This window comes from Nannospalax galili, unplaced genomic scaffold, assembly GCF_000622305.1.
Source record: "Nannospalax galili isolate Female #2095 unplaced genomic scaffold, S.galili_v1.0 scaffold638, whole genome shotgun sequence".
NCBI lineage: Eukaryota > Metazoa > Chordata > Mammalia > Rodentia > Spalacidae > Nannospalax > Nannospalax galili.
In genome coordinates, this window is record NW_008341884.1 from 940678 (window position 1) to 962190 (window position 21513).

The 21513-nt window shown below is 46.8% G+C and overlaps 1 protein-coding gene across 1 annotated transcript in view; it reads right to left on the reverse strand.

Annotated features, from left to right (window-relative positions):
• The window catches only part of Far2 (fatty acyl-CoA reductase 2), a 138672-nt gene extending 127036 nt beyond the window's left edge, over positions 1-11636 (reverse strand). The window contains exon 1 of the mRNA XM_017799232.2: positions 11185-11636. Coding sequence (XP_017654721.1) covers positions 11185-11426 — 242 coding nt within the window. The 5' untranslated portion in view covers positions 11427-11636. The remainder of the gene's footprint in view (positions 1-11184) is intronic.
• Positions 11637-21513: the final 9877 nt, after the last annotated feature.

Genomic DNA, 21513 nt, shown 5'->3' on the forward strand with positions numbered 1-21513 from the left:
CACATCAGTAGAAACCACTTCGGAGATTCTGAGATTTTTCTCTTTTCCCAGGCTAGCTACAGGCAGCACGGTGCTGGACTTCTATGCTGGGCAGTACAGTGAGCCGAAGGTCCCTGTCAACATGTGATTGCGGCTGTGGGCCACCCAGGCTCCATAGCATGATGCCACTAAGCCTCCATGCTCAATCTTCACCAGAGGAGTATAGCCCAGAGGCTTCCCCCACAGCCCCAGAATGTACGGGTCCTACAGACACTTAGGACTCATCCAGTCCCAGGGCTGAGGGACAATACACTCTGTGTTCACCTAGCAGGGCAATCAATGGAATATTCTGGAGAAATAAAAAAAAAATCAAGTGGCTTGTCTAAGGACGCACCCACAAAGCAGGAAAGCGTGTGAGCAGAAGAGCATGGACCTCCTGCCCATCCCACCCTGACTGCACAGCCTGTGCTGCTCTCAGAAGTCAAGCAGGATTGGACTTGGTTAGTGCTTGGGTGGGAGAGCAGACCATCTGCCCTGGGACACCACCCTCTACCCCAGCCAGCCCTGCATGCACCACGGAGGTGATGGAATGGGGTCAGCGGAAGGCCTTGCAGTGGAATGGCATGGTCTGCCCTAGGTTCAGCGACAGTGGAACACTGACTCGGCATGGTTTCATGCACTAAAGATGAAACACAAAGTCCTTGGCATCCGAAGGTCATCCTCTGTAGTGCCGATGGGGTCCTCAGAACTGGTGGCCAGGGTCTGCAGAATGGGAGCTGGCACTGTCCACTCATTACTCCTGAAGCATACACAGGTCCCCCAGCTTGTTGGGGGTGACCTCTGAGAGACTCCACTAAAAGCTGCGCATGCTGGCATCATACAGATGCACACACTCAACCAGACTGAAAAGGATAGGGGAGGGCCTTTAAGACACAGGACTGGCCTTTGCTTTGCCTCCAGACATAAAGAGGGATGATGAGATAATGGCGTCCTATTGTCATTTCCACGGCAGCTTCTAAGTGCTGACCCTCTGCAAGACTCAAAGGTACCACTCTGGAAGCTCCATGACTTCCCCACAAGGATTATTTTTGTTCTTCCCCTCACTTTTCCACCCTGATTTGCAGATAATTAAAGCTACAAAGAGTCTGCGCGCTTATCTGTGAAGTCAGACAGGAAGAAGGAAGCTGGAGATCATAAACCATTAGTCAGCCAGGGTCGGAGAAGGAGCAGCAGGGGAAGACCAGCTGAGAAGAGGCGCACCCTGTCCATCAGCTCTCAGAACCTGTGGCCGGAAAAGAATTCTTAGCTTCCCAATGGAATTTTTAATCTCTCATCCTACCTCACTTTCCTCTGTGTTCTAGTTTGCTTAAGATAGCCTCCGACACAGTATGCAGCTGACGCTGACTCTGAACTCCCGATCCTTCTGGCCCCACCTCTCAGGTGCTAGGACTGTGGGTGTGCGCCACCACTGTGGTTTATGCAGTGCTAAAACTCAAACCCAGGACTTCATGCACGCAAGGCAGGAGGGTGGAGGAGTGAAAGAAAGATCTACAAATGGTCATAGTTTTACACTGGTGACCATCACTGAAAGATTTCATAAACTCATGAGTCATAAGTGGTCAAGCATGACTCAAAATTAGAGGCTACTAAAGCCATAGTTGAGCATTAACGCTAAACAGCTGCAGCTTATGATACTCAATACATGTCAGCAAAGAACAAATGTCCGGATGAGATGGAATGCTCACATGATTTGCATCAGAATTCTAGCGCACATATCTGCACATGCATGCAGTTCTTCTATGAAACTGAAATAAGGGGGACTGAATCAAATATAGATGTGGTCCTCAAACCTTCTGCAGTTTGGGTGTGAATATCTTTAGCTAAGACGAGCTATGTGCAGTGAGCACCATGTATTATAGACAGGGGGAGTAATATTGTGTAAGTCTATGAGGTCAGGGAAGTTCAATTTGAAAAACAAATATGTTCTGTCCTAAGAGAAACTGAGACCTAAGTTTTCCTGAAGTGCAGTCCTATGATTTTGAAGACACCAAGGAGCACTTGTGTAGCCACTGCCTCCTTCTGGGAGGGCTGGACCAAAATGGTAGGAGAGAAGGGAGGAGGAGGCAACGTCACGAAACACAAAATTTGACAAGTGTAAGTTGTTCGGGGAAAAAAACTCTGCTTTTAACCCCTTCAAGCCACCAGGGATCCCTGCAGCTCTGAGAATAGTTTGATTTATGGATCTCAGGCTCTGCAAGGGACTGAGTGTCCATCTCTGAGGTCAGCTGCCAAAGAACTCATGCACGCAAACATTGCTGAATAATGTTCAATTCTCAAAGAAGCAACAGGAATAAGAATTCAGTTGTCTTAAAATTGGCTTTACTAAAACTTGCTTATATTGATTAATATTAAAAATTAATATTATGCTCTGCAAGTAACACATATCACGTGGACAGTTTCTCTTTGGCTTCAGACAGATGGCTCTGCTTTTCTTAAACACTGTCTTTAAAAAAAACTTTGTTATATTTTTATTTTATGTGTATGTGTTTTGCCTGCATGTATGTATGTGTACCACATGTGTGCAGTGCACTAAGAGGCCAGAAGAGGGCACTGGATCCCCTGGAACTGGAGTTACAGATGGCTGTTAGCCACTGTGTGGGTGCTGGGAACAAAACCCAGGGTCTCTGCAAGAGCAGCCAGTGCGTTTAACTGCTGACCATCTCTCCAGCCCCAACATCTTTAAGATGGTTTAATCACTGGCTTAAACTAAATTGCCACTGACAACACATCTAAAAGGATCAAATATTCTTTTTTAAAAATAATCAAAAAATCTTTATTACAGCAGACACACCAAATGATTGCAGCTGCTTTTACTCGCCATCTCTAATTCTTCTGGGAAGCTTTGACTTGACTACATTGCCATGTGTTGTTGGGCCTAACTTTGCTTCAAGTGCCTAAGTAGTATTAAATATGTTAAAACCAAATACATAACTTAATGGTCTTCCAAGTTTCCAAGCACCCTGCCCTCAATATACCTGGGATTGTATAGACTTTGTGAACGGTGTCCTCTCGGTGACCCAAGATGAATGGAGTACCAATTAAGAAGGACGAGCTAAAGTCCAGGACATGCTCAGTGTGACTGTCTCGTTTCTTGGCTCCTGGAATATTTACTTGCCTCCTGCCGTGGTCCTGTTATTCTCTGGTGAAGCTACTGACCTAAGAATGGCTCCACTGAGGTAGAAGGGTGCGTAAGCGGGTGTTTGCCCTTTTCACACGAATTCCTGGGAAGTCTCTGCCTTCCCTTTGTGATGTCTTCAGGACTGTGACGCATTGTTCTCTGGAGGATCCTGGGAAGTTAAAATCCCTTAAAACAGAGGAGTAGAGCATCTAAAAGCCAAGCCATAAGGGACACATTTTATCAACTGAGGCTCAAAGTGCTCTTGCACCACTGCAGGGCGTAAGGATGCAAAATTTGGCAGATCTTCAGTAAACCTTGGTGACACTCTGAACCAGTGCTGGTCTCAGCCCTGGGCAACTACAGCAGACTGGTTTGTTCATTGTTTTCTTGGTCACATTGTTGGCTACACAACACAAGAAATGTGTCAGCCTTCACCTGGATGCAGGTGCAGAATTATAACTGTCCTTGCAGGGATGACTCCTAAAGAGATGCTTGTGTCCCTTCCTTCGGCTTTCAGACTATTGAAACAATGTCTCCCCTTCCTCCCCCCCTAAGAAATTGGAATTTTCCCAGGAAAAGGCTGAAGCCAGGCAGAGCAGGAACTTGTCAAGGATTTCACATGGTTCTGACAACTTGCCAGCCCATCTTGCAGGAGAGACTGGAGCCGGGACAGTGATGGGCAAGACCACACCTTGATGAGGATCACCTATGAATACCTCTTGTCCTTTATTTTAAACCTAACCCTCAGGTCAGGACTCTGAGGATGGACTTGGGGGGGTGGAGTCGCTGGGCCTTTTTGAACCTCAGCCCAATGTGGCCACAGAGACACCTCCTTTCTCTGTTTTTCACTCCGATTTGTCTCTTTAATTAGCATAGTGAGGATGGATGGCAACCTAGCTTCTCAGAGTACCCAGGGCTGATGCTTTGACCCTAATAACTCTGGGAAGGCATTGAAGTGGGGGAACAAGTCTGTGAAGAAAGATGTCAGTTGAAGCAGCTTTCCTCCGTGGCCTCTGCCTCAGCTCCACCTTCAGGTCCCCGCCCTCACTTCCCTCAATGAACTGTGGTCAGGATATGTAAGCCAAATAAACCTTTTCCTTCCCAAATTGTTTTTAAAATCTTCATTTATTTATTTATATTTATTTTATGTGTATGAGTGTTTTGCCTGCATGTATGTAGTGCACCATGTGCATGCAATTCCAGTAAAGGCCAGGAGAGGGTGTCAGATCCCTTGGGACTGGAGTTAAAGATGGTTGTTAGCTGTCAATGTGGGTGCTGGGAATCAAACCTGGATCCTCTGCAAGAGCAGCCATGCTCTTAACAGCTGAGCCACCTCTCCAGCCCCTTCCCAACTTATTTATCACAATAGAAAGCAAACTAGGACACGTGCTAATAGGTCACGGACTCACATCCCACCTGACACTTATCACTCTGTGGGTGTGGATTCCAAGCTCCAGATGAGCTTGGGACACAATTTCTGCTCTTCAGTCCCTTGTCTGTAAAGGTTGACTTGAATGAACTTCAGCAAGGTCCCAAAGAGGGACCAGGAAAGAAGACATGGAAAACAAACAAGAAGAAAACGGTTTCCTTCTAATCAGACTGCAGGCACTGCTTCATCATGCAGAAGTCGTTTCACCATCAACTTAAAACCCCTTAACAGAGTGGACCGAGGTCCCCTGCTTTCCGCAATGAAGAAATCATTAGAAAGTGAGGAGTGGTTTACAGTTAACAGACAGCGGATGTTAAAGACTGTAATCTGTTAATATAGGACAGTATTTCCCAAAGGAAGCTCTCAGGAATGCTGACTCTGTTAGATGCTCTGTCAGAACCATTTGAAGGTCAAACAGGTTTAGAAAATATCACACAAAATGGGTTTTACTTTTTGGTGAATCTTAATGCTCATTAGTGTGTTGCGGGCTTTGAGAATTCCTGCAATAATATACCTAACTAGGTTAAATCAAGTATTTTTCAGAGTTCTATGATCAGCGAAGCATTTTTTTTCTTCACTTAACTGTTATTAATATCCCAAGAAACCACTGCTCCACAAACCACAGTCCAGGGAGCAGTGCTGCTGGGAGGGAGGAGGAGGGAAGAGCTTTAGGCAAGGGAGTGAATTATGATTGCGAACAAACCCTTAGATGAGGCTCAGACCTCTCTTCCTCGTTTTAACCATTTTAGGAAATTGAGCTGTATTCCATCCAAGTGCTCAAACCAGAAAAGCAGGAGCTATATCTGTCCCAGTGATAACCTTTAGAAATTATAAAATATGAGATCAAGGCCAGTCTGGTCTACATAGTGAGTTCCAGGACAGCTGGAGCTACAGGGAGACCCTGTCTCAAAAAGACCAAAAAAAATTTATATATATATATATATAATGCAAGTGTGGATTTAAAAATAATTTAAACACCAGAGGAGCCTGAAATGGGAGCATTTACCCTCCTTTCTCTCACTATCTCTGTAAGCAGTATCCCCTTCCTGAAATGGGAGCATTTACCCTCCTTTCTCTCACCCTATCTATCTCTGTAACCAGTATCCCCTTCCTGAAATGGGAGCATTTACCCTCCTTTCTCTCACCCTATCTCTGTAACCAGTATCCCCTTCCAAGGTACCAGCCAGGATCACCAATTATGTCTCAGTTTTCTGTTCTTACAACTACTGTAAACCATACGTCAGTGAGACCACTATTTTAAATTTAAACAGGGTAAGAGAGATGGCTCAGTGGTTCAGAACACTTACTGCTCTTACAGAGGACCCCAGTTGGGTTCCCAGCACCCAAGTCAGGCAGCTCACAACTGCCTGTAACTTGAACTCCAGGGTATCCAATGCATTTGGCCTCCACTGGCGCCTCTATTCAGGTGCACATACCCACACATACACACACACACAAAGAAAATAAAGTGAAATCCTTACTCAGCAGTATCTACTGAAGAATGAATGCCATGCTGCGCCCAGCATCACCCCTCCCCCACCCAGTCCATCACCCTTCGAGAGTCTGAAATGGAACTCAAGGCTCAGCTTGTCCTTGAATTTCTGTGCCTCTTAGCTGCCAGCACTCCAGCCCTACACTCTCCCTGCTTCTAGTCCTTGATCCCTCCAGTCCCTTCTGCTTGTTGACTCAGTATAGATTTCTTTAATATATGAATCAGCAGAGCCTCTGGCTGAAAAGCCTTCAATGGCTTCCCACTAGAACAGAACGCAAAACCTTCAGGAAACACTGGAGTTTTGAATGCTCAGCCCTCTGCCTACCTCCCAACATCCCCATGAGTTCTTATCCCCCACATGAAACAGCCCAGCAACAAGAATTCAACAGTTCAGGTCTCCTGTCCTTTAGACTTCCACATCTGTGTCCTTGCTCAGACTGCTTTGTGCCTATTCATCAGTCAAGCCTTATGCTCTGTGTGTGTGTGTGTGTGTGTGTGTGTGTGCACGTGTGTTTTGCTGGGGGAGGTTGTTTGTGTGTGTGCACATGTACGCTCGTGTGCAGAGGCCAGAGGTCAACCTTGGGTGTCATTCATCTAGCCTTTTGAGACAGGGTCTCCCTGGAACCTGGGGCTTGCCAATCTAATTAGGCCAGCTGATGTGCAAACTCCACCCAGGGATCTATGGGTCTTTGCAGTGCTGCAATTACAGGTATGCACCCGACACCCACACCTTTTCACAGGGGTGCTGGGAACTGAACTCAGGTCCTCATGCTTGCCAGCCAAGCACTTTACTGACTGAACTGCTTCTCTGGTCCAACCCATGAGTCTTTAAATATTGAGCCAAATGTTTCTTTTTTTTGGGGGGGGCAGGGGGGTTTGGTCAAAGGACTCTTCCCAGAGCATCAAATCCCAGCCCATCCCCTGGATCTTTTGTCATGAATTGCTTGTCTTCACACTACATCTCACGTTTATTATTAAATGTTCATTTTGCAATTGTCTGTAAGTTCCAAAAGGACAAGGAACACACCTGCTTTGTTCAACCTTACATGTGCAAAAATTGCCAGGTGTCAGTTCACAGAACAAAACACTGAGTACCTTGTGAATGGGGAGGCCGTGGGACCTGCCCTGTGTGCCAGGGCTCCTCCTGCCCTCCCCACATGTCAACTTCAGCTCTTTCTGCATCTTCCTTTGTCACATATTTACCATCCAAAAGTTTCATCTACACGTCTCCGCCGGGACTAAGATGCCAAGGGTCATCTTTACTGGGACCAGAACACCAAGGGTCATCTCAGCTGGGGTCAAAACGTCAAGACTGTGGGGACTAGAAAACCAAGGGTCATCGCTACTGTGATCAGCACTCCAACAGTCTTATCTATTAGAACCAGAACTCAAGGATCATCTCCACTGGGACCAAAAGCCCAAGGGTCATCTCTAAAGAGTCATATCCACTGGAACCGGAAAGCAAGGGTCTTTTCTACTGGGACCAGCATTCCAAGAGCCATCTCTACTGGGACCAGTATTCTAAGAATCATCTCTACTGGGACCAGAACCTCAAGGGTCATCTCTACTGGAACCAGAATATCCCAGGCCATCTCTACTGGCATGAGAATCAGAAGGACTATCCCCAGGCTTTTCCTCTTAGGCTTCCCTTGACAGCTCAGTTTCTTCTCCTGCGAGTTTACTGTACTTACCTCCTACTTCATTCGTTTGGAGTCATATAGCCTACTGCTTTACAGAGACTTGCAATTGCACATTCATACCTCGTATCGACACAGTGGGTCTTGCTCATGGCGTCACAAGCTTGGCGCACTCAGGACTGGACCTGCGAGTTTACTGTACTTACCTCCTACTTCGTTTGGAGTCATACGGCCTACTGCTTTACAGAGACTTGCAATTGCACATTCATACCTCGTACTGACACAGTGGGTCTTGCTCATGGCGTCACAAGCTTGGCGCACTCAGGACTGGTACTTTGCATCCTAAAGTACTCGCATGCTCCTGCACAGGGGTTTTAGGACAGAAGGCACCTACACGCATCCCTCTTAGGCCGCAGTATAAGACCCTAAAGTGGGATCTTGATCTATTTCCTTTCCCTCTATTTTGTTCCTCAAAAGTTCTGAGTGTGTTGCCGTTACCTCAGAAGGAAAGGTGAGATGCAGAAAAGTCCAACATCAGAGAGAAGCGGGGGTAGGGGGTGGGGGCTCCTCAGCTCCTCTTCAGTCAGCATGGCAATTACACAGAGCAGCTTGTTAAGGGATGAGGTAGGTTTGATACTGATTGGCTACTCTTAGCTATTTGAAAGGTGACTTCATCAAGATTTTGAACATGTGGATTCTCAAAATTAAATGATGCGAAGACAGTAACAGTGATAAAGAGAATTTTACCCACAGGCTCACTGCCCAGTCTGAGGGTGAATTAGACCCAAGCATTAGACTTAGCAAGTATCTTTGGGACCCAAGAAGTTATTCTTTACTTTCAGTTGGCTATTACAGTCTTGTCCACATAATATTTAAAAAATATTTGAAAATACTAAACCTTCAAACTTGACCAGGACACCAGCTGCAGAGACAGTGTCTTCTAGACGTAACGGGGAAGCTGCAGCCACGAAGTCCCAACAATGTGGTTGTCTGAACGAGACCTGAATGATGACAGCACTGTTGCATGCCAACATGGACCGGGGAAGTTTCACAAGGTCCCAGCCCTAGATGAAGAGCTATAGGCAATCCATGGAGTCTGACAGAGGGAGACTCTGTTTCCTTTAGGAATGAACTCTTTGACAGGTCATCCAATCCCAAGTGGTTAGGACCAAACACATGTACATACAAGCAACATTAAATGACTCAGTAGGAGATACATATATAATATTAACTATATAATATATATACTATATTATATATAGTATATATAATGCACATACACACATATGTGTAGCAATAATTAAGAGGGCATGAATTTAAGGAGTGGGGTGGGGGCATGAGAGGAATCAGAGGTGGGGAGGGAGGAGTGGCACTGATAGAAATACACTACTCGTATGAAATTCTCAAAAATAAAATTACATTAGTAAAACAACACCGAATCCTACTCTTTAGCTACCTTTTGTTTTGCCTAAATATTGGGGCTCTAAAGTTTCTATAACCCCCTTAGGGAGCGTGATGAACGTTCCTGGGGTAGATATGCTACCCTTAGTGTCATCTTGGGAAGCATGAGACCATTCAAGGACAGTGGGCCTTCCTGCAACTATTATCTCATTCTTTTTCAATCTCGATTTTTTAAAGACAGGTTTGTATGTAGCCACGTCGGCCTAGATCTCACTATGTCTGTGAGGATGACCTTGAAACCCTCTTGCCTCTGCCTCCCAAGTGCTGGGATTACAGACAAGTGCCACCATGCCTGGCATTATCTCTTTTTACCCATAACACAAGTGCCTTTAAGGTAAACAGAACAGAGCATAGTCTGATATGCTGATGCTAGTGAGGGAACTGAGTTAAAGAGAGGCCTCATGCCACTGCCAAAGGCACCCAAGGAAACAGGTAAATTCCAGGACTGGGATGGAAAGCTCGCCTTGAATTAGGATGGTGGAGAAGGGGTGGTAACTTGGGGTCAGGGTATAATGAGGCCCAGGGAAAAATGAAAATGTGGAGCCTCTTGTTAAGACAGCACAAGTCTAAACCAAAGATCCTACTAGGTGCAGGACTTGGTCCAACTCCAGAGTCAGCTTCACAAAGCTGGCCCCTGAGCAGTCTCTGGATGTTGAGAATACGGGTGTTTGGGAATCAGGAGACTTTGGTTCCCTTCCGGGAAGTATTTCACTCCTTTAGCCACAGTGGGATCCACCAGCTCCAGGTGGACTGCTTCTATTTCACAGATAATTGCAACCCACGTGTCACAATTTGGAGTAAGGTGGGAAAGACACCCTCAAAAACAGGGGAAGGGTCCTGTAAAGGTATAGATCCTCAGAACACAGAGAAAGTCACAGTCGTGGAATAGTGGTCAGGAGAAACCTCAGCCCTCTGTAGACACCCCCTAGTATCCGTAAATGTGAAGTCTGTGGCAACGTCCTCTTGCAGTTTGTGGCTGACTGCTTTATGACTTTTAGAGTAAATATGGCCCTGAGTCAACCCTCCAGCTGATATAAATGAAGATACAGAGAGGTGGGTTGTGGGCACCACAGGCTGTGTCATGTTTCCATTTGTAAGTGTCCGACTTGGGATACTGCCGCTAACAAGCAGAAATAACACAACCCCCTTGCGTTTCCTGGTTGCTTGGTCCTTGTTCACAACAATGCACTCAGCGTTAACTTAAAAGATACCAGAGTCCTGCACATCTAGCGATAACCGTTGCTCACAGTCGGTAAATACTGTACGGCAGAGAAAATGGGCATCATCCTGCAAGGAGAGGACAGGAGCCGGGCCAGGCAGGTGGAAGGCATTAGGAGGTTTCAGAAGGTTTGGCATGGATTGCTGGGACTCCAGTTGCTAGGGGTAATGTCACCCAGAGCTGGGTGTGTGAGCAGCCTCCCTTAAGTCACCTGCCCTAGCCGAAGGCTCTGGCACCTGTCCTTCTCCCCAGGATGCTCAAGTTGCAGGGGGAGGTCTGAAACTTCCAACAAGGGACAGACTTGGTCACCTTAAATCCATTTCAGGCTCTGGGTGCACGATCTTGGGGAGTGGGAGGGCCTGGACACGCGCAGCCTGGGGTGGGGCCGGGGGCCAGAGAGGACACAAGGGAACCACGGCGCACGTGTCCCCGGAATCTGTGCGCTATCTCCAGGAAGAGCCCCAAAGTCCAGGAAGGCCTGGGTGGGACCAGCCCGCTGCCTCTATCCCTCGGTCCCCACGTTCACCTTGCCCAGCCCTTCCTGGTTTTCCTCTGGCTCATCCCTGCGCGTCCCACCGAGGCGGGTTCCCCAAGGGGCGCCTGGAGGACCAGGGAGGACGTGGAGCCGCAGGGCCACCGCTTCCGGGCTGGCCCCCGCCCGCCTTCAGCCTCCAGCCAGCCTCGGCGGGTCCCGCCGGGTGCGCCCGCCCTGCCCGGGGCCTCCCGCCGGCGCTGCCTCCGGGCGCATCGCGCGGGCGCGCAGGGACCCTGGTACCTGTGCTCCCGCACCGGTGGCTCCACGGGCTGCGCTGCCACGGTCGGTCCTCCGGGGGATGCGGGAGGCTCTCCGGCCGAGAGGAACCGCTCCGCTCTCGGAGCTCCCAAACGTGACTATATATCCGGCTCCGGAGACTGGGTGTGGGGCGGGAGGAGAGCACCCTCCCTCCGACCTTCCCAGTCGCCTCCAGGTGCCCAGCAGCGGCCTCTGCCCCCGGGCTAGGGCCGCGGGCGCGCAGGCCCCACGATGGCATCGCCTGCGCTTCGGGTGGGTCCCCCTCCGTATGCAATCGGTGGGTGGGGGAAAGTTAGCGGGAAGGGCGCCCCTATGTGGAAAAGGAGAGGAAGGGGGCCGGACTAGGAATGACTACGATTCCATCCCTTGCAGGAGAGAGAACTCCCCTACTGCACTGGCAGAACGCACTCTGGACTCCATTTATCCCGCCCTCCAGCCTCCAGGTGGAAGGGTGCTGCGGTGATGCTCTGACGCCAGCTTGGGGGGAGGGGGGGCTTTTAAACAGCCCGGGTGCCACGGATACGGGGTGGTGGGCCGGACTGTAGGCGTGGTTTCCTGTTCTTTGGGTCTGGGGTCTGGAGGGTAGACACCGGGCTCTGCCAGCTTGCTGGGATGAGGAGGGATCAGGGATGCTGGTTTGGAGCAGCTGGCGGGAGCCTTCCTCCAGGGGCACTTCTCAGATGACCCAGTCTTCAGTGGCACTTATGAAAATGTCTTTCTTCTCCTGGTAGATGTTTCCATTCTGCTTTATTTCTGTTGTGTCACTGATACATTTTAAACTGAAATTTTGGAGCTGCCGAGCAGGCAGCGTGATGGAGAGGAAGAGCAGAGCCCCTGTTCAACCACCAGGGCTGAAAAACAGCCAACGCCCACCCCAGTTCCCTGGACAATGGTCTTCCAAGTGCGCAGGCAGGCGCACTGAGGACACCAGGAAGGTTTGTGGCTCTAAAAGTTGGTGGCATTCTCATTATAAGAGCTGGTATACCATTAAAGAAACATTTTAAATCATGAAAGTCAAAATAATGAACTCCATTTAAGAAAAATGGCACTCACCTTGAATTCTCTGCTCCTGGAATCTGTTTAATGAAACAGTTAAGGAAACCTGTGGCCCAGAGACAGCAGGGCTCATTGGCAAGGTGACTGCAAAAACCAAGAGAAGTGGGTGGTGCTAAACAAACCTACAGTTAGCTCTCTATTGAGAAGAGATGTGAGAGTATTCTGAGGACCTGTGAGCTCCTTAGAATGACCCTGGCAAAGGATGGTAAGAGGGTATGGAAAACACCTGAGGCCACAGCTACTCACGTGCTGTGGCTAGAGGGTGGAAAGTGCGTCCATGTTGTGCAATACTTGGGGAGGTCAGAAGAAGGCAATAAATTCCCCTGAACTGGAGTTAGGGATGGCTGTTAGCTGCCATGTGGGTGCTGCGAATGAAATCTAGGTCCTCTGCAAGAGCAGCTCGTTTCCTTAACCTATGAGCCATCTCCCCAGCCCCTTTATTTCCTAGCTTGCATAAAAGTGTAATAAGCATTTAACTACCCATAAGACAGCTCTCTTTTTTGTGTGTTTCTTTTGGCTGCATTCTAAGAAAGGGAAAGCCTTGGTCCAAAGCTCTAGCAAAATAAATGTGCTGCTAAATTACTCTCAAGATGTGTAACTTTGCTTTCCATGGTCTCCGTGACTACTGATTTTTAAAATTTCTTTTGCAGTAAGTACCTAGAGTTGAATCTGGGGCCTCAGGCATGGCAGGCAAGTCCTCTACCATTGAGCTGTATTCCTAGCCCACTTTTTATTTTGAAAAACAGGGCCTCATACACAAAAACTAAAAATAATAAAATATTTTTTTGTAAAAAAGATAGGAAATAGTCAACTTTCAGTGGATTGTCATTAGATAAAATGCAATATTCTTGTAAAAACAAGATATATTTGCATATCAGCACTTGAAATGGTAACTCTGATGATGCCCATGCAGCTTAGTACACATCCTGAGTGACTTACACCACAGCACCCATCAGCTCAGAGTTAGGAGGGCTGCAGACCCAAGGCCAGGTTGTCTTTGGGCTGATTCACTGAGGACCGTGAGGGAGAGTCAGTTGATTCTTACCTACTTCTGGTAATCTCCTGGCAATCTTTGGGGTGCAGAAAATTAAACCCAGTATTCGCCTTCATCGTCATATGCCTGTGTGTCCCGATCTGTGGTCCCATTCCTTCTCACGTCAGTCATACTAAGTCTCACCCGTGTCCTCATTTTAATTTGAATAGTGACATCTGTAGCAACCACATTTCCAAAGACAGTTGTGTTATTTTTTGGAATGCCAGGGAGTCAGACCTCAACATGAGAAATTTGAGAAGGGGGAGCGCAGTTCTATTCAACATAAACAGTGATAGATAGTGGGTTGAATGCAGACTCCAAAAAGCCACGTCATCTTGTAGATGCGTGGAACCTGTGACTGGTACTTTACTTGAAACAGGCTCTGATGTAATTAAAAATCCTGTGTGAGACCATCCTGGGATGCACAAGGAGACCCCAAGTCAGATGTCAGACAAGCTTATAAGAGAACAGTGTGGGGACTTAGACATATACCCACTGGAGAGGAAAGGACAGCACACAGAGCACGGTAACACGGGGCCCAAAGACACCAAGAAACAGAAATGACAGCCAGACGCTGGCAGAGTCACATACGGTTGTCTCTATAGCCTCTTGAGGTAGTGCAGCACTGTCCTGAATTTCCCACTTCTAGCCTCTAGTAATATGACAGAATAAATTCTGTTAAGTCACCCAAGTTTTGACCAGTCCTGGAAAAAATCATACATGAAACATGTCTGGGGTATAAGTTCATGGACTGACTTAAAAAAAACATAGTTCAAGACCATTTTAATTTAGGTGTTTATTTTTAACTTATTTATTGATTTTCTTCTTTGACCTTTTCATACACTTATGTAGTGTTTTCTTGTAATTCTAAGAAGGTACTTGTGTCTCAATCGGGCCATTGAAACAATGGATCCCAAAGGATGGGAATTTTTCCTGGAAATCTCATGCCAGGAGAAGAGAAAGCACCAGCCAGAGGAGGAGCTTTTCGACAGTTCCAACAACTTGTCAGACCACCTTACAGGAGACAATCAAAGCCCAGATAATGAGGGGGCAATGGTGGGCGAGGGGGCAGCACCACCCCTTGACCAGGACCGCTCAGATGTGCATGTCCCTGGCTCACTATTTAAACTTCAACCTCACTTCAGGACCTGGACTTTGGGGTTCACTGGACCTCTTTGCCCCTCTTCCCAACATGGCCACCTTTCTTCGTTGTTTGTTTGGTTTTCCACTATTAATATGGCTCTTTTAATTGGTTTATTGAGGACAGGTGGCTGAACCCTGCCTGGCACACAGGGTGTAACCTGAAATTCCAGATCTTGATTACTCTCTTCCGCTCACTCTCTCTTATCTCTGTCCTGCCAACCCCCTCCCCACCCTCCTCTCTCCCAGTCCTTTCCCAGTTCATGACTTGCTTTTGGCTTGTGACTCATTTAGTATAACTAGGGCCACCTGTGGGACCGTTGAATTGGAACTGTCCTTTGGTACCTGGTGGAGTTGCAAGTGGGTACACAACTGAAGGCAATGATCCCCCTCCCTCAATCTGTCCATAGCCAATTGTTTAGCAGAGGTGAGAAACCCCCCTTCCCCCAACCCTCCTCCACCCACTCCTGGTTGCTGACAGGCCATCATTGTGGAGACCCAGCACAGCCACCTGCAGCTGCCCTGAGAATGTTCTTAACATTCCTGATCTGCTTCTGATGGACTGAGCAGGGGACAAGTTCTTGCAAACCAACTTGTCCATCAACAAGATGCTGGCCTGGGCGGTGGGCTCCATGGTGCTGGGTCCCCCACTGGACGGCGGGCTCTGCTGTTCTGGTCCCCACACCTGATGTATATTCAGCCCCCACCCTAACACAGGTTCATCCTCATGGTGACTTGATAAGACAGCAGTCTGCAAGACTGAATCTTACACCCAGTGTTGCTCCTGGCCAGCACTGAGAAATGGGTCATCGCTAATCTCTACCTTCAAAGCTTTCTCCCTCCACCTTGCTCAATGGCTTACCATGCCATCCAACACTGTAAAAAAAGTATTTCTTTGTACATCTTCCCGGAGGTCATTTACAATTCAAAATACCTACAAGATGTTCCAGATCTAAAGTCATACGGCAGAGGATTCCTAAAATATGAATAAAGCCAGTGTGCCAAAGGAATCTTACTGTCTGCAGGTGCTGCATGTTCAAAAAGTGCTGTTTCTGCTGACGGATACCATCACAGAGATAGCTTTGATTTTTATCTACACAGAATCACAAATATACAGTGTTTTATAACCAGAAAGCTGGTAACTTGTGCCTATGACCTCATTTTAGAGTGGGAGTACTGGACTTTATCTTGTCCAAGGTGACTGTATTCGTTGTCTGTTGCTGTATACACCAAGTTGGCATTTAAAGGAGAATATGGTTGTTATCACAAAGGCCTGCAGGTAACTCTCCAAGCACGGTATAACAGGGTTCCTGGCTCACAGAAGCTTTAGCTCAGGTTGTGGTCTCATCTGTGATTGGATGCTCTTCAAAGCTCTCTCCCACACAGGTAGTGGACAGAATTTGTAGCTACTTTAGTCTTTTCTAGGTCATTTCCTTACTGGCTACTGGCCAGGCCTGCATCCAGCTAAGCCCATCGCGAGGTCCTAACGTGTGCTCTGTCCTGACATTGTTAGTTGTTTCTTTAAAGTCAGCAAAAGAAGTTCTCTCTCTTCAAACCTCTGACATTTTTAAGGGCTGATCCCCATGTTACCTGGCACAATCTCCCTTTTGACCCTATCTATAGTCCCACCCCCACTGAATTTCACATACTCTGTAATATGTATTAAGACCTATGGAGTCAAGTTTGTGTCTGTCCCCAAATGTCCCCAAGTGAGCATCCATCCACTGGAGCCTATCTAGTGTTACACCCTTAAAACCAACTCTCCCTCTCCCTGAATTTATCAGTTGCCAATAGTTCCTCAGCTAAGGTTGGGCTCCTTATGTTCCCAATTCTATGCTGGGGTTTTGTCTGGCTTGATTGTGTGGGTCTTGTGCATGCTGTCGCCATTGCTGTGCGTTCATATGAATAACTTCCCAGCTGTCTGCTAAACTGTGTCCTTGTGGTGGCCCATCACCTCTGGCTCTTACAGTCTCTCCACCCCCTCTCCCACAGTGGTCTCTGAGCCTAGAGGGACAGAAGTTCGATCTAGGTGTCTGGTTCAGGGACAAGCACTGTGTCTCTTATCCTCTGCACTTTGGCCAGTTGTGACTTTCTGGGTTAATCACCATCTGCTGCATGAGGGAGCTTCGCTGATGAGCGTTGAGAGATGCGTTAGTGTTCTCTCTGCCCCCGTTCCATTTTGTTCCCTGAGTCTTAGGTGTAGAAGTTGCATTGTCGAGGTGTCACTTAGGGCTGGGCACCCCACCGCAGACACTAATTCTCTGTATTTGACCAGTTGTGGAACTTTGTAACAGTTTCCATCTGTTGCCAAGGATTAGAATTCTTTTTACCATAGCTGCTTTTCTTTTCATGTGAATGTGTGTGGTGTGTGTGCATGTATGTATGCCTGTTCACACATGTATTGTGCATGTATGTGAAGTAAGCATGGACTTATGTGTCCTCAAGTCAATGTTGAGAATCTTTCACAGTCACCTTATTCATTGAGGCAGGGTCTCTCAGTAAAACCCAGAGCTCACTGAGTCAGCTTGTCTCCCTAGCCAACTCCAGGATTCCCAGTTAGACTTACAGGTGAGCCACCATGATGCCTACATGATATTTACATGGGCTCTGCGGATTTGAACTTGTCTCCTCTTGCTTGCACGGAAACACTTAGCCATCAAGCTAAGCTCTAGTTGTGGGTTTTTAAAAATTTTTATTTTATTTATTATGTTTATTTTATGTGTATGAGTGTACTGCCTGCATGTATGTAAGTGCACCCATGCTATGCAATGCTTATGGAGGTTAGAAGATGGGTCAAATACCCTGGAACTGGAGTTACAGGCAGTTGTTAGCTGCCATGTGGGTGCTGACAATCAAATGAATCAACTAAAGTTGTGTCCTATCTATTAAATATTACATGTATCAATACCAATAAATTAATTATGTTAGTTACTTGCATTAATTTCTAAGTAGCTTGGGAAGGAAATAAATAACATGTTGCAAAGTATGTACAATATTATTTTGTCCCTATTAAGCCACTGTCAAATGATTTTGAATATATAATTGTGTAAATAGATACACGGGTCTATGAAAGAACAGAGAAACATATGGAAAGATACAGACTGGATTATTAACTTGTTACTTGGGTTGATCCTAACACATGTTGCAGAAGTGAGAGGGAGGGTCACCAGGGAGAGACAGAGCATAAGCCTGGACAGTGTAACACAACTGTGAAATAATGCTTAAAACGAGAAAGCACAAAGCTGGGTGTCCTCACTCCATCTAAACAAGCCGAACAAACAGAAAAGTTAACCTTTCTTAGCATAGATCTGCCAGAGGAGTGAGGTTGCAGGGCAACCTGCTGCCTCTGAAACTGGATAGACAGACAGACCCAGAAACACACTTCACTGCACAGAAAGCTTGGGAATCAGTGTCCAGGTAGAAAAACCTGAGCTGGAGTTGACATGGCTCTGGAGGCTAGATGTTGATGAGCCAGAGTTGACCCCAGGAGGACTCAAAACTGCTGAGTTTCACTCTAGGAGACTATCAGGTTCTCCCTTGGATACATGCTTCCAGAAGGAGAAGGAAAGGGAATCATTCTGAAATGGGATGGAGCTTTCTCTTCTTAACAAGATCTATGTTCAGGAGACACTATTTTTATCGGAACCTAACCTGTGGGGTTTTATCAGGTAGGGGAAGAGAATTCCCAACCCCAGACCTTTCCAGACTTGCGTACAGGGGAGGAAAAAACCCAGTTGCAGTTTTTGCTAGCCACTGTTCCACTAAGAAAGGAAAAGACACGGAGAAGCATTGGTGTCCCTATGGACACAGGCTCAGCTACAGACAGACCTGGATACAGGACTGTGGATGCTCTGACCCTCTGCCTCACAGCCACATTGCCACAGCAGCTGCCTTTACACAGTGTTTGGTGCCCTCAGTGCAACACGAAACTACAAGGCATACTAAAAAGCAAAGCAAACCAAGCTAGGACAAGAAAACCCTGTGAGAGGAAAATAATCAGACATCAGAGTCAAAGTCAGACATGATCGAAATGCTGACGTTATCAGATCAAGAGGATTTTAAAATATGACTAAAACGCTGTAGGATTCCGTTGAAATAGCAGGAGAGAAGTAAGCACAGACACTGTGAGCAGCGAGATGCAGTGTCTAGGGAGGATTATTAAAATGCCAGAGGTTTAGGACAATGCTCACAGAAACAAAGGTCACCTTGGATGGGCTGGTCAGGCACTGAGCACAGCTGAGGAAAAGATCTCTGACCCTGAAAACAGCGGAAGCAATGAGACTGAAAAGCAATGAAAAAGAATAACAGAGAGCAGGAGAAAATCTCTACAGAGGTGTGATATCTGTATAATGGGAATCCCAGGAAAGAATGTGGAAGTGACATCCCCACATTATTGTCAGATACCAGATCACAGACCCACAAAGCACAGACAACACCATGCGGCAGGCTTTAGAACATCAAAGGTAAAAATCTTAGAAGAAGCCAGAGGATCCAGAGACAGCTTTGTTGTGGCTGTCCACTGCCTCTGGCTCGTACAGTCTTTCCGCCCTCTCTTCCACAATGATCCCTGTGCCTTGGTGGTGGTGCGGGGGGCTTCCATTTAGTGCTGAGCACTCTGCAATCTCTTCTTCTTTGCACAGTGACCAGTTGTGGGTCTCTGTGTTAATCACCAGCTACGGCAAAAAGAAATTTCTCTGATGAGGGTCAAGAGCGACACTAATCTATGGGCATAATGATGTCAATAGGAGTCAGTTTAATTCTGTTTAGCAGAATAATAGTGGTAGGGCCTCCCTTGGGGCTCTATGACCTATCTAGCCACAGGTTTTTAGTTACAATAACAGTGCCAGGTATGGGCTCTGTGGAACCAACCTTAGATCCAATCAGAAAGTGGTTGGTTACTCCCATCACATCTGTGCCACTGTTGCATCGGGGGTATATCCTGCCCAGTCAGTCATTACTGTAGCTCACAGGGTTCACAGCTGGGTAATTTGATGATTATTTTCTCCTCTTGCATAGCACCTTACAGCACTATGAAAGCTAGCCAGTGGGGATGAAGTTTCAAGGTCAGTACTTATGATTTCTTATGTTCTGACTCAAGGATGGCAATGGGGTCTTACCATCAAGCACTGAAGCCCAGCTAAGAGCAATGGCAATAGCCAGTACTGTTTGGGGGACAATGGGGCCACCACCAACATCTCCAAAAGAGGGAGTCCATTTCTGGGACTGAGCTTTTTATTTGCTAGTTGTGGTATCTGGTAGGGCTTTGTCCCCAGTTATAGGGTAAACACTACTAAAATGCTTTTTATATGTGTATGTATGTTAGGAAGCTTCTACAGTGGTAGGTTTCCATATGACCTTTTTTTTTGTCTTTTTGAAGAGTTAGCCATCCCTCCCCTCCCCCGGATCTCCCATCCTCCACCCATTTAGTGCTTTCTTTCCAGTGCCCCCTTTCCCTTACATCACTGCACTCTAGCGCTCCTCCCATAAGCCTCCCCCTCCCCAGTCTCCCCTTACTAGTTTCCTGACATCTGTGGGTTTTCCAAATGAAACATATAGCTAAAGATTCAAAGCTATCATCCACATATGACAGAAAATGTGTAATGTTTATCTTTCTGGGTCTGGGTTATATTACTCAGGATGACTGTGTCCAGCTCCATCCATTTATCTGTTAATCTCAGAATTTCACAATTGCACAGAACTCACAAACAGTTGTGACAGAACACACAAGGGCCTGTGTAAGCTCCAGCCACACAAAATCCCAGCGTGGATGGGGAGAGGGGGGCATGATGTCCCACTCCTGGCTGAGGAGTGACGGGGAACTGATGGCTACTGGGAGATGGAGAGTCAGTTTTCTTTGAAGGTGTGGCCCCTGGTAGGTTGACCATGCTCCAAGGTAGATGGGAAACACAAATTAGACTCCACGGGCCTACAAGGAAAGTCCACGGAAGGGGGTGGTGGGAGATTGGGTGGATCTGAGGGGAGGTGGCAGAGGAGGTGTTAACATGATCAAAATGCATTGTAAGAGAGTCTCAAAGAATTAATAAATGTATTAATTTAAAAAAGAAAGGATAAAAATAACCTTGTAAATAAAGGAACAAAGACAAGAATTACACTGGACATTTTCTCAGAAACCCTGTAAGAAAAGAAAAGAGAAAAAGCATTCTAGAAATCCCTCTAATTTTGAATTCTGTACTCTATGATATTTTTTTTTAAAAAAGGAAAAAAAATAAAAACTTCCTCAGACAAAATTTAAAGGAGTTCTTTTCCTCCTCTTCCTCCTCCTCTTCCTCCTCCTCCTCCTCCTCTTTACTTCTCCTTCTCCTCGTCGTCGTCGTCGTCGTCCTCCTCCTCCTCCTCTTCCTCCTCCTCCTCCTCCTTTGGCACATGAGGAGCTTGTGAGTTCATTGAAGCATAGTTGGAGAGGTCTCAGATAGGTCTGGGTGCAGCTGGGAAGCTATCTGGCTCTTCTCTCAGGCCTCTCAGGTTTACTTCCTGCAACATGAGCTACTTCCCTATTGAAGTGTGCAACAGGTTTCTCCCTCTCTTCTCTCCCCTCCTCTTATACCATCTCTTCTCTCTCCTGATTTTTTTCCTTGGTCAGAACTTAGGACACATTTCTCTGACTCCACTCTAGCCTTTCTTCTTTGGCATGGCAGATTTTGCTGAAAACTGGTTCTTGTCTAACCTGGGTAGTTTACTTCAGTGTGTCTATATTATGCTATGGCAGCCAGTCAACTTAATTGCCAGTATATAACTACTTCCTCAGGATTATTTTTGAGACAGAGTTTTATGTAGCCCAGGCTTGCCTCAGAATTATTTTGTAGCTGAGGATGCATCTGAACTTCTAATCCTCCTGATTCTATTGCCCATGTGCTGGGATTACAGGCATGTGTCACCAAGCCCAGATGAAAAACACCGTGTGTGTGTGTGTGTGTGTGTGTGTGTGTATGTGTGTTACTGGGGATTGTGCCTAGGGCTGCCTGTATGAAAGGTAAGACTTCTGTAGTGAATTCTATGCAAGAAAAATCTCTTCACTGGCTTTCAGGACCTACAACAAAACACTCCCTGGTTTTAGTATTCCTTTCCAGCCAGTCTA